The 12,236-nt window shown below is 48.3% G+C and overlaps 1 protein-coding gene across 1 annotated transcript; it reads right to left on the bottom strand.

Moving 5' to 3' along the window:
* Window positions 1–290: 290 nt before the first annotated feature.
* PDAP1 (PDGFA associated protein 1) lies at window positions 291–12,136 on the bottom strand. The gene is made up of 6 exons (XM_037028396.1): window positions 12,027–12,136; window positions 8,499–8,590; window positions 7,112–7,222; window positions 4,986–5,107; window positions 2,865–3,016; window positions 291–1,756 (listed from the first exon to the last, which is right to left on the bottom strand). Exons 1-6 carry the CDS (start codon window positions 12,037–12,039, stop codon window positions 1,698–1,700), a joined length of 549 nt encoding a protein of 182 aa, XP_036884291.1. The 5' UTR covers window positions 12,040–12,136; the 3' UTR covers window positions 291–1,697.
* Between the last annotated feature and the right edge of the window lie 100 nt (window positions 12,137–12,236).

Here is a 12,236-nt window from a genome sequence, read left to right as displayed (position 1 = left end):
TCTTGCCAGTAAAATTGATTGGTAAACTGAGCCTTCCCCCAAATGGTTCCTTTGTCACTGCAGTCCAGCCTGGAGGCTGCCAGGACCCGGTGTCTTTCCTGTCAGCCGTTCAGTGGTCAGATTCTTAAGCAAGTGGTTGCACATTCCAGGTTGTTTCTGGGCTTTAATGTAAATTCACCTCTACTCTGTTTGATGTTTACAGTGGGTTTCTGGTAAATACTCATTATTTTTTAAGACATCTTTTCCCTTATTTTATTCAGGGGGTTATTTTTATAACCCCCTGAATAAAAGTATAATCACATACTTTTTAGTTACCTACTTATATAAATCATGGTTTTTGTTTTTTAATCTAGACAATGAGCTTTCTGCAGGCCAGGGTGAGCTAGATGCTGGCAGCTGTGGTATCCCTCCTGGGGTGCCCAAGGCTGTTGACTTCCAGCATGCTCAAGCCCAGGGGTATGATAGAGATCTCTCAGAGTCGGGGGCTAGCTTCCATCTCTGCTACTAAATCCTGTCTGACCTCAGGTCAAACCCCCCTACTGGGCACCCAGTCACTGATCTCTGAGGACCACATACAAAGAACGCTGCTGTTCACGAGGCAGAACTGGCAGTGTGGCCAAATCCACAGGCAACCCATGTGACTGCTAAGCCCGTGTCCTTGCTGCCACCCCCACCATACTGGGTAATAAAGACCGAATGGGGTGTTGCCTGGTGGTCATGTGGGTATTGGCTATTGGGATGCTTCCTCTCAGCACGGAAATCCTGAGGCTGTCACCACCAAGGGGCACCTGTAAGACAGGACAGGGAGATCCAGTACTGATGCCAACCTGCTGTGGATATGAGCAGGTCCCTGGCCATTCTGGCCTAAAATCCCTACTTGGTTAGAGGAGGTTGACCCCTATACCCTAAGGTCTCCCCAGTTTGGATGCCTGGGAACCAGTCCCCAAACTCTGCTCGGTGTCAACTAAACCTTGTGGGGCAGGCCTGACTTGAGTATCAACATGCCCTGCTGAATGAAAATGGCCCAGGCACAGGGGACCAACGATGGATCACAGAAGGATTTACGATAATGTCAAGTTTAATCTGCCAAATATACAAGTTGGATTTGTGGAACATGTTTGTCTGGGTGCTGCACAGTAAACAGAGTTTCTTGAAATGATCCGTGGATAGGGTTAAGAACAGGCCCTGGCCAGAAGGGAGGGAATGGGGCAGAGAACTGCACAGGGGAGGCCATGGGACAAGCCTTGACCCTCAGGGACCCAGGGGTACAGACTCCCATGTCACAGGCCCTGAGTGAGCACCCAGGCAACATAGATGGGCCAGCTGTCAAAAACTCACCAGCACCCCTTACCGTGCAATCTACTGGACAAATGGAAGCTCTTCTTATCCCACCTCCCAAGTACCCCCAACAAGGGTTCTGAATTCTAAAAACAGCAAAAACATTTGAATGGTTACATATGAAATGCTGTCCTGCATCTTTCTGTCTCAAAGATAGCAGCTGCCCCCTCCCCCGAATCCCCCCCCCCCACCATCCCCCAAACAATTTCTGTGCCAAGATGAAGAGGAGGCCCCAGGCCTTGAAGGACTCCTTGTCTTGAGGGGCTGCTGCAGCGGCACCAGGGCACAGGGTGGGTCAGACACAGCAGCAGTCCTGGCCGTCGTGGCCCAGTTCCCTGGTATCTCCTCCTTGGGCCACACTACTTATTCAGGGATAGCGACTGCATTCGTTTTCCTGACAGGGTTGCGTCATCTTTTGCTGAGGGTGGAAAGGAAAGGAATGGGTAAATTAAAATCCCTCTACATATACATCCCCACTCCCAGAATCATAAAACTTAAATCTGAAAGGCCTCAGAAAACATTTGTGCAACTGACTCACTGGGGAGATGAAAAGCCTGTTGTCCTCCAGAGGGAGAGGATTTCTGCTGAAGCCCCTGAACCCAACTGTCCAGATATCGGCGGAGTTTGGGGGCCACTCCTTAACCTCCCACCAACACGTAATCCATGACACAAACAGAAACTCTTAGCACCCCCCTGCCCCTGCGGGACCCAATAATTCTAATCTCTCCACATGGATTTTGAATTCTCTAAAATCAGCAACAGTGTTCAAATAGTTATACAGAAAGTCCTTTCCTGCTTGGGATTTGTGAAGCAAGAGCTGCTAGCAGGGAGTTGGGATAACCAGGTATCTAACAAGTGTGGTAACAATGTCCCTGGGCAACTGCTTTCCCATTTCTAGGCTTCAATTTCCTTGCATGTGGTAAGGAGGCAGGATAGCAAGATCCCTACGGGCTCTCATGGTCGCACATGTGGGAGTACTAGAGACCAGGAGACAGGAGGACATGAGTCAAACACTCCTATAAACCAGACGAACTCCCACAGCCAACCTGGCTTACAGGAGTCCTCTACCACCTTTGGCCCCACTGGAGAGAGGACATGGGAGAAGAGGGACACATGCCAGATTTCATCTGAGTCTGCACCATGAAATTCAGCCCACCCTACACTACCTCCCCAATCCCCCAGACAGCTCTCCCAGCCACACAAGGCACCAGACTTTGGTGGGACTTCTCAGACTTGAAGGTCTGCACTGGGGACATCCCTGAGACCTCCCTCAGATGCCATGGACAGAGAGTGCTGAGGGTCAAATCCATATCTGACTCCATGCTTCTGCTGGACCCTCCTAAAACCCTGAAGGGGAGAGGGCAGAATGCCCACTTCCACCTGACAGTAAGGAAGGCAGGCATACATTCAGGGTAGGCCTCTACCAAACAACCTGACCCCATCCCATTTCACAACCAGGACAGTGAAGTACAGGGTTTGCTGCCCAGAACCAGAGTCAGGCAACGCTCTAGTGACTCAGGACTTACCTTTCCTCTCTTCTTCTTTCTTCCTGGCAGCCTCCTCCCGCTGTTTTCGAATGATCGCCAGCCGGGCAAGGTCAGCCTTGGCTTGCTCTGTCTTCCCAGCTAAATGCATTTTCATGTAACGTTCTTTTGCTTTCTGCTTCTCGATTTCTTCTCTGTTTGGATAAAATAGTGTCACAGGGAACATCTTCCCACCATTATCAGCTGGATATGGGAGCCAGAATAAGGGCCAAGTACTCAGGTCCAGGGCCCAGGTGGTGGAGAGCACCCTGGTTAGGGGAGGTGCCCTGGCTCTATGTGCCCCCTCCTTCCTTGATGGACACTCACCAAACACACAAGAGGGACAGATCTGGACCTCTGCATAACAGGCTCAAGGGGCTGAGGGGAGTTCAAGAGGTGTACTTATCATCCTCAGATGGAAAACACAGCATAGGGGTGAGCTCAGCACCAGTGACCTTTGAAAAGCCTTAGCACAGTGTGGACCATGGGGTGGTGAGGGGATGGGCAGGGTGTCACTAACTAGGATCCGGTGTCCACAGAGAAACAAGAACCAAAACCAAGTGAACTGTGTGTCCAGAGAAGATGACCAGGAGGAGGAAGGCAATTCAAAACATTGTGTAAGGAGTGAACCAAGTGTCCACAGATGGGAACCGGACACGGCCACTCAATAAGTGCAGCTCAGATGTGCATGAAGCTGCCACCAAGGGAGTGAGCCCCCATAGATGGGGGTGTGAGTAAGAACTGGATTCCCATGGAACAAAGGTGACTGCCACCAAGTAGAGAGAGGTGAGGGTCCTTATAGGATTCCCTTTGAAGATCTTCTTAACAAGATTGAGATTCTGAACTAGAGAGGGTGCCTTCCATGGTGTGAGATTAGAGTGACTCATTTACACCAGGTTTTTAGAAGAGCCAATTTTGGAGGTGACAGGGAAGTCCTGCCTGGTAGGAGCTTGGGGAAGGGAGTGACTTGGCATCCAGAGGCCCCATAGCACCCAGCGCTGAGGTGTAATGAAAAACAAGCCATGGAACCTGGCCAACAGGGAGGGAAAGAAACCCAGCAACCAAAGTCGGATGAACAGATGTCTTGCTCAGAAGACCGTACAATACACTTCAAAGATGAAATGGGAATACCCGTCAGCCCAGCAGATCCTCCCCTGAGAGGGAGGAACAGGGCACAGAGGCACCTGAAATGATAAGCAAAGCTGCCTGAAGGCTCTGCAAGGCCCCCTCAGTGAAGTGCCAGGCAGGGTGCAGGCCTCTCACTCTACAACCCAAAAGGCCGAAGTGGCAAAGGCTGCCTTTCACATTGGTGGGAAAGACGCTATTGGAGAGTGACAGTCCATCACAGCCTCCAATTACACCCCAAGCTCATGGGCCTTATGGGTTTTCATATATTTTGTGGGATTTTCAGACACCACCACAGAGCCAGCACATAAAGGTGAATTTAAATACTAGCAGCCTAGTCAGAAGAGAAAACAGGGCCACTTTCACCAGTGGCCTTCAACTTCTTGTAAGTCCTGTGATGTCAGCTGGTGTCTATCAAAAGCCAGGATACTACTTGTGGAAAACAGGTTATGTGTAAGGCCCTTGGTTACTAGACTGTGATCCTCACACAACCTATGCTGAAGCTATCTATACCTCTATTTTCAACTGAGACTTGGAGAAGGCTGGGGCAGCCAGCGGATCTCCCCACACTGTGCTACCTTCTAGACTCCACAGGCCCCAAGTCCCCTCCCAATCTCCATGGCCATGACATTATAGACGGTTGAAATGATGATACCAGGCTGGATAAGGGAAGTGTCCTTACCACAGAGGTAGGAACTACAGCATAACCCTAGGCAACCCTGGGGATTACTTCAAGTGCAACACTCAGGTCTGAATCTGCTTTTATGTTTCTATTGGTGAGTTTAAAAATTCTGATTTTTGTTTTTGAAGAAGCTTCCACAGAGCCTTTAGGGAATGACGGGAAACAGAAATCAATACCACAGCTGGAGCCCCCACGTAGCCAGTAAAGACCTCAGAGCCCAGGAAGTTAGAGCCTCAAAGGAGGTGAATACCTCAGCCCCCTACAGGTCAGCCCCTGGCCTATGTACCCACATCAATAGGCCCAGCAGCAGAGGTTACCGTTCTCTCCTTGAAAGCTCCTTGGGCCCATCCAGGTCCAGTTGTGTGACCTTTTTGGTTGTCTGTGCCACTCGGTTGGGGTTCTCGATGTCGATAAGGCCTTCCACACCTTTGCGCTTTTGCTAAGATAGGAAAAGAAGCTGACCGTTGGAGAAGTTTAGGTGCTGCAGAGCCCCTGAAGACCACTCCCAACATCTCCCAACAGTCCATCTGGATGGGGACAAACTCCTGTGCCACCCCCAGCTCAACACAATGCTTGGCCCAAAGTCTCAAACTGGGAATAGCACTCAGGAGTGTCCTCACCAGTCTGGGAGGTGCAAGGAGAGCAAGTACATGTAACTAGGGCCCAACTTATGCTAAGTCCCAGCAGCCAGGGATTTTTAACCCACTTTCAAAAGTGATACAACAGAGGCAGAGGATTCAATACCTTGCCTAAAGCCAACCAGTAAGCAGACAACAGATGAGATGTAAATTCAAGCCCATCACAAAAGCTCTCAACACAGAACACTCACTATGCCACCACTTTAAGCTCAGCCCCCGAAAGCAGTTTTCCATAGAATCTCACACCTGACTGAACAAGCAATGCTGGATCCTCAGAGTAGGGTAGGCCAACAATGGTCTCAGGACCAATTCTAATTCCCAGCCATCTAAGCTTACAGGAGGAAAATACAATTTGAATCATCAGATCATAATCTACAGGTTTTGAGAGCTGGCCCAAGAACCTGGAGCCTGCATCTCCCACACGCCTGGAGAAGCTCAAAGAAATGAGAGCACAAGTTCTTGATGTAGCAGATTTGGTCAGTTTCAGACCCTGTCAACTCCATCTATTCTCTTTAATAAAGTGACCAGAAAGACAGCTGAACACCACTCAATCTGACCACCATACAGAGCTACAGATACCTATATCCAATCCAGATGCATATATATCCCTCAACTTGGATACCTGACATTGCAAAATTAATGTCTAAAACAGAACTTGAGATTCACCCTCAACCCACCCCACTCCTCCCCACAGCCCTAAGCATGGCCTTATTCATTCCTTCTTCCCTCAGCCGTCTCACCCAACCCTCAGCAAACCCCACTAAGTCTATCTCTAAAATATGGCTTGAATCTGCCCACTTTTCTGTACTGCCATTACCACCACCATAATATGTCATAAATTCTTGCCTGGATACTCTCCTCCTTCATCCCTAGCCACTCTACTTCTTACCCACCAAGTCACAGTCCCACCAACCTCTGTTCCTTACACATGCTCATGGTGTTCCCACCCCAAGGCCTTAGCATTGCTAATTAATCTGGCTGCCTTAACCACTGTGCATGGCCGACTTCATCTTGTTGTGAGATCTCAGTTTAAAAGTCACCTCCTCTCCACACACCCTCCAAGTACCCTGAATCACAGTCCACTACTTGAAATTATATTGTTCATTTACTCTCTTATCGCCTATACAATCATGATGCATTTCTCACATTCTGAGAAACGATGATTTCATCATTGTTCAAATATTACAAAGTATACTTACACAAACCTAGATATAGTATAGCCCTCTACTGCAATTGTATGTGCTATATATACGTTTTGTAAAAAAGATTTTGTTTATTTAGAGAAGTGGAGAGAAGAGGGGGAGAAAAACATCAGTGTGCAGTTGCCTCAAATGTGCCCCTTGTTGGGGACCTGGCCCGCAACCCAGGCTTGTACCCTGACTGGGAATCAAACCTGCAACCCTTTGGTTCACAGGCCGGCACTCAATCCACTGAACCACACCAGCCAGGGCTCTATGTGCTATATATACTTTTATATAACTGACAGTACAGTAGGTTTCTTTACACCAGCATCACCACTAACACGTGGGTAATGTGTTACACCACAGTGTTACAATGGCTATAATGTCACTAGGTGGTAGGCAACTTTCAGCTCCATTATAATCTTATGGGACCAACAATGTGGTCCATCATTAATGAAAACATCGTTAAGCAGCATATGACTTGACTATCTCCCACCAGAATACAAACCCTTAAGAGCAAGGTCTGCGTCTGCATCTAAAATTGGCACTGGTAGTCAACAGGCACTTGATAAACGTTTGTTGAATGAGTAGGTCCAGGTCCCAGGCCCCCACCAAACTCAGTACCTGGTAATCATCATCTTCATCCTCACTCTCATCTGAATCTAGTGACTTCTTCTCCTTTTTGGGGTCACCTGCAGCCCCATCTCCACTTTCTTCTCCTTGCTCCTCTTCTTCCTATTTCAGAAATGGACAACCTGTAGAACTAAAAATGCAAAACAAACCCCCAAGACTGTGACCCCTGCCCCAAGCACCTCCAGACTTGAGAAGACTGGGACCAAGGAAGACAAGGGTGCTACTCTAAGACCCTGGCCCCCCATGGGGGACCTGGGTCAGAGGCAGCCTCTCCACTTGACTCTACAGCCTAGAAGCCATCCCTACAGTCCAGCAAGCCCCTCACACAGCCATAAAGGCCCTGTTCCCCTTCTCAGGGTAGGTACATCTTCCAGGATCAGAAGGGTTCAGCTGTGAGGCTAGAAACCATAGACCTATTCAGCTCCCACCTTGCTTCCCCAACTGCCAGGTGCAGCTGCCAAATTATACTCACTTTCTTGAGCAAGTGCTCCCCCACCTTCCATTCCCAGTCAGTGGCAGGCCAGTCAATCCAACCTGCCCATGCAGATGACCTGCTACAGCAACTTTCCAAGACAAACCCTGGCACACCACTTCCCTCCACCTTTCTTGCCTCCCCACCAAAGAGATCTCTTACAAAAACTATACATCCTTGCCCCTTTAGCGCTGGCCCACACATTCTCCAAGATCTTGCTCAGTTGTCAGTACCACCAGGCAGGCCCTCCTTCCCTCTACCACAGCCCCTCTACCCCAGCCTGACTGTGCTCCTTCAGCCCTTATGCAGATGATCTAATGATGTGGTAGGGGACAGGAACATCAACGACAGAAAAATATTTTGTTTCCTAACAGTGGACTGGAAAAAGCACTGTGGAAACAGAGTAGAGGCAACTACTAAGCTTGCACTGGAAGGGGAAGGGTAGGTACCATCAGTGAGAGTCAGAGAAGAGGTGCCATTGAGCAAGGTCTGGGAGAACAAATGTTACTTTGTCTGGTAGGCTGTGGGAAAGTCAGGGCATCATGTTATGCTGGGTTTGGCAAGCAGTCTTGCATGGCTAGAGCAGACAGGGGTGGTGCTGGGAACTCAACCTGGGGATGAGCGGAGCCTGGCCGTGGGAGAGCTCCTGGAAGGTGGGAACACAGGAACAAGAAGGCACACTAAGGCGACCATTTCTAAGTGAACAAAAAAAAAAGCTGTAATTGATCCAATCAAAGGAAGGCTGGCACTGGTTGTTCTGAGACTCCTACCTATTCCTTGCTGCTCCCCCAAACTCCAAGTGTAGATTCTTCCTGAGAACGGGTGATCCTTGCCTGGCTTCTTTGGGTGCCAGAGGCAGACCACCCCCCTGGGGCACTGGAATGGCCTAGACAGGCACATACTCACCCGAGCCTTCTGCTTTTCAGCCTGGAGCTGTGCATCGATCTCCTCGGGACTTGTGTACTGCCGTGCCCGGCCTTTGTGGCCTCCCTTTCTACCTGCAGGAGGATTGGCAGTTTAGGAATGCAGGCAGGAAGTACCTTCCTTGACTGCTGAGCTCCAGAGGGTTGTATCCTGCTGAGGACACTCTCATCAGAGGTTGCAGACCTCACTCACCAAGCACAACCCAACCTATACTCCCCAACCCTCACATGTTCAAAAGGACAAAAGAGGCAACATATGTCCATCTAATGCAACATCGGACTATGTGCTGGACTCAGTCTCCCACAAACAAGACCTGAGGGGAGGGTACAGGGGAGGGAATATTCCATGTAGTAACTGGCTAAATCCCCGGGTCCCTTAGATTCCAAACAGCAGATTCAGACGTAACCATAAAAATATGAAACACATCCCTGCTGTCACTACAATTTTTTACTTGAAATATTGTCAGAGCCATGGGCTCATTTGATCCGCAAAACAAACTTATGGTACAGGACAGTCACAGCTGGTCCCGTTTTATAGACAAGCAGACTTAAAATCAAAACAGAGCTGTGAGGAACACAAATGTTGCAGTATGACCTTGGGATTCAAATCTCAGCTCTACCACTTACTAGCTTTATTTAACCTCTAAGAGTCTCGGCTTTTGCATGTGTCCCTACCTCATAGCATTGTCATGAAGGATTTAATACACTTAAAGCTGTTGGGACAGGGCCTGATATGAGATAAACATTATAAAAATCTTTGTTCTGATTGTCACTTTTCTCTCTATACAGTATTTGGGGCAGGAGAAGGAAACAAAGTCACATAGGTGATTTATGACACATGTCAGGGAACGCAAAATATTAGGTTAGCCAAAAAGTCTATTTAGTTTTTTTCCATAAAAGACACATTTTTCATTATCATCAATAACTTTATTGATTTAGATATTTTGAGTATGTCGGCTATCGCCCACTAGTGGCTTCTAGTGGGTAAAGGCCAGGAGTGCTGCTAAATACCTTCCAATGTCTTATACAGCTGTCTTATACAGCCCCACAGCAAAGAATTATTTGGCCAAAATGTCAATAGTACCAAGAAACTTCACAAACCACTTTTGACATATTTAATCAGTCACAGCACGTTCTCTGTACACTGCACAAATCTTTTTTTGCATTTCAGCTGTTTTCACCTTTCTAGAAATAATAATAATATGCTGAAAATGTGTATCTTCTTCCATCTTCAATATTCAAATGGCTGCACAAAATTCATCAGTTTTAATGTTTTAAAAAATGCTCAGTGCTATTACAGCTGTCACAATACAATCATAGAAAAATTGTTTTGAATGAAGTTAAAAACAACTAAGCACTACTAGAGCCACTGTACAGAAAAAAACAACCTTTTTGCCCAGCCAAATACTTCATGTTCACCTAAGTGGTATGATAGAAAGAGAAAACTTAAAACCTATTGGGGAAAACTTTCTTGTGCTTAGAATAAGAAACATAAAGTTGAAAATAAACCTGACTAATGCCTAAGAGTTAGAGTTAAAAATATGACTAGCAATTCAAGTTCATCTGGGAGTATCAGTTTTATAGACTGACCCCTACTAAAGCCATCTGTCAGTTTTATAGCAAGGTGGCACCCCTTCTGCTGGTCCCAGAGGACACTGGCATGGCTGTGGTCTTGACCCATCCCTGCGTTTCCTGAGAACTATGGTGCACCTGACTTGCAGTAAGGCTCTTATTGGTAGCAGAGGAGACAACCAGAGCTGCTCTGAATGCCAAAGACAGTAACAAAGATACTGGCCTCCCCTGATTTCCTAGACAGCAGCTGCAGAGCCATAATTGGGCTGCTACAAAGTACACCACCCTCTTTTAATGACTACCTTGGTTCCCAAGAGTATCTCAGTATACGCTCATGAATGTCCTATTGTGAGAGATCAAGCTTGCCATTTTAAGAAACCAACACCTTTCTTGCCCCCTTAATATTCCAGGCAATAGCAACAACTCAAAATTGGCTATAACAGGCTCCTATCCTGCACACTTGACTGTGGGGTGCTGACCTTAGTTTGGTCTATAATAACTTTTATCAGAAGCCTTTAAAAATGCTTCAGTTATAGAATGGAAATAAATTTGGTCTTTTGCTCATGGAGAATTTGATACCTTAACATCTTCACGTTTTTTACTTTTGAAGCAAATTAACACAATCAAGAAATATAAATCTTGTTTACATAGAAAGCTTTTCACAGGTCAAAAAGCCGTATCATTTAACTAAGAGTTCAATTCTAGGACTTTCTAACTAACCTCCAACTGTAGTTCAAAGTATCTCCAACAGCCAGAATTCTGGAGTCAGAAGGGCTCACTTAGTATCCTCTTTGTGCAGAAGACTAAGGAATATAGAGACATGGCTCTTCCTACCACAGAACAAACAAGAAAGTAGCTAGGTTTAAATAGATACAGCTCTATAAAGGCAACTGTCTCCGGAACTAGAGTCAAGAAGTCACTTATTTGAAAAAGCTCCAAGTGGATTTTCCTGTGGGTGGATACACTCCAACCAACATAACATATGATCTACCAATATGAACTGAACATATGTTCTGTGCCAGGAGCTAACCAGGCACCTCAGGTGCTATCATTTTAGGACCCCTGACTCCAACTCTCCAACCTCAGGGTTATCAGCCAGGTGTTTCAGATCAGGAAAACAAGCTGGAAGACGTTAAATAACTTGTCAAAGCCACAGGATGGACTTCAATCGAGAACTAGTGACTTACAAGAAAGAGGATGGAGGAGGGTCGACAACGTACTGGGAAACCATAGACTCTTTACCTCCTTGGCCAAGGAAGTGAAAAAGTCTAACAAATAACAATAGCTAACGCTTACTAGGCACCTGGCTGCCCCTCACTGTATTGCGCGCTCCACGTGAATTACCTAGTTTAAAGTATAGCATCAGGTAAGTACTATGAGGTAAGTACAATCATTACCCCCGTCAGCAAATGAGAAAACCGAGACACCGGGAGATTAAGCGCCTGGCTCAAAGGCACGCATCAAGCCGATGCTGAATATGGCACTCAAAGCTGTCTCCAACGCTCAAGAGCATCATGGGGCTCGTCTCATCCAGCAGGCCTGCCTCGCCCAGGGCCCGAGAGGGCCCACGATTTACACGCGAAGCAGGTGGGCCCTGCACAGGCGCGGGACGCGGTGACTCAGTCCACGGCGAGTCTACAATGAAGAAAGCTCCGAACTCCCCCATTCCAGGAGAAGCGCGCCCTATATCTGGCCTTGTGCGTCGGCGAAAACCCGGAGCCTCCGAGTTCCCTCAGACCCCCAAGGGAGTGGGCTCGAGGCCACGATGGTCCTCTCCCCATCGAGACAATTAGGCGTCGAGGCCCAATCTTGGCTCTCAACCGGCACGGACATCCTCCCTCTGCGCCGCAATCCGAGACGGCCGCGGGCTCAGTGGGCAGCAGGAACCAGACTCCAGCCACCCCTCGAGGCCCTCCGGCCACGCGCGCCCGCCCCTCACCTCCTTTAGGCATCGCGACTCCGGCGGCGGCGGCGGCGGCGGCGGCGGCGCCTTGCACTGACACCGGAACCGGAAATACCTGGGGATGGACGCCTTCCGTCCAGCCCAGTCCCTACAGCACGCCGTCGCCGCCGCCCCCGGAGCCGCCGCGGGGACTGGTAAACACAGGGAAGCCGGCACACGGAGCTAAGCTGTCCCACGCGCCGCCTG

The sequence above is a fragment of the Sturnira hondurensis genome, unplaced genomic scaffold (assembly GCF_014824575.4).
Source record: "Sturnira hondurensis isolate 20B ecotype Veracruz unplaced genomic scaffold, ASM1482457v3 Scaffold0001509, whole genome shotgun sequence".
NCBI classification, from domain to species: Eukaryota; Metazoa; Chordata; class Mammalia; order Chiroptera; family Phyllostomidae; genus Sturnira; species Sturnira hondurensis.
This window is presented reverse-complemented; position numbering and strand designations above follow the sequence as displayed.

Coding starts and splice junctions, on each gene's coding strand:
- PDAP1 (XM_037028396.1), bottom strand. Junction 7,223..8,498: donor CTGAAAAGCAGAAGGCTCGG/GTGAGTATGTGC, acceptor TTTCTGAAATAG/GAAGAAGAGGAGCAAGGAGA. Junction 1,757..2,864: donor GAAAGAAGAAGAGAGGAAAG/GTAAGTCCTGAG, acceptor TTCCACCCTCAG/CAAAAGATGACGCAACCCTG.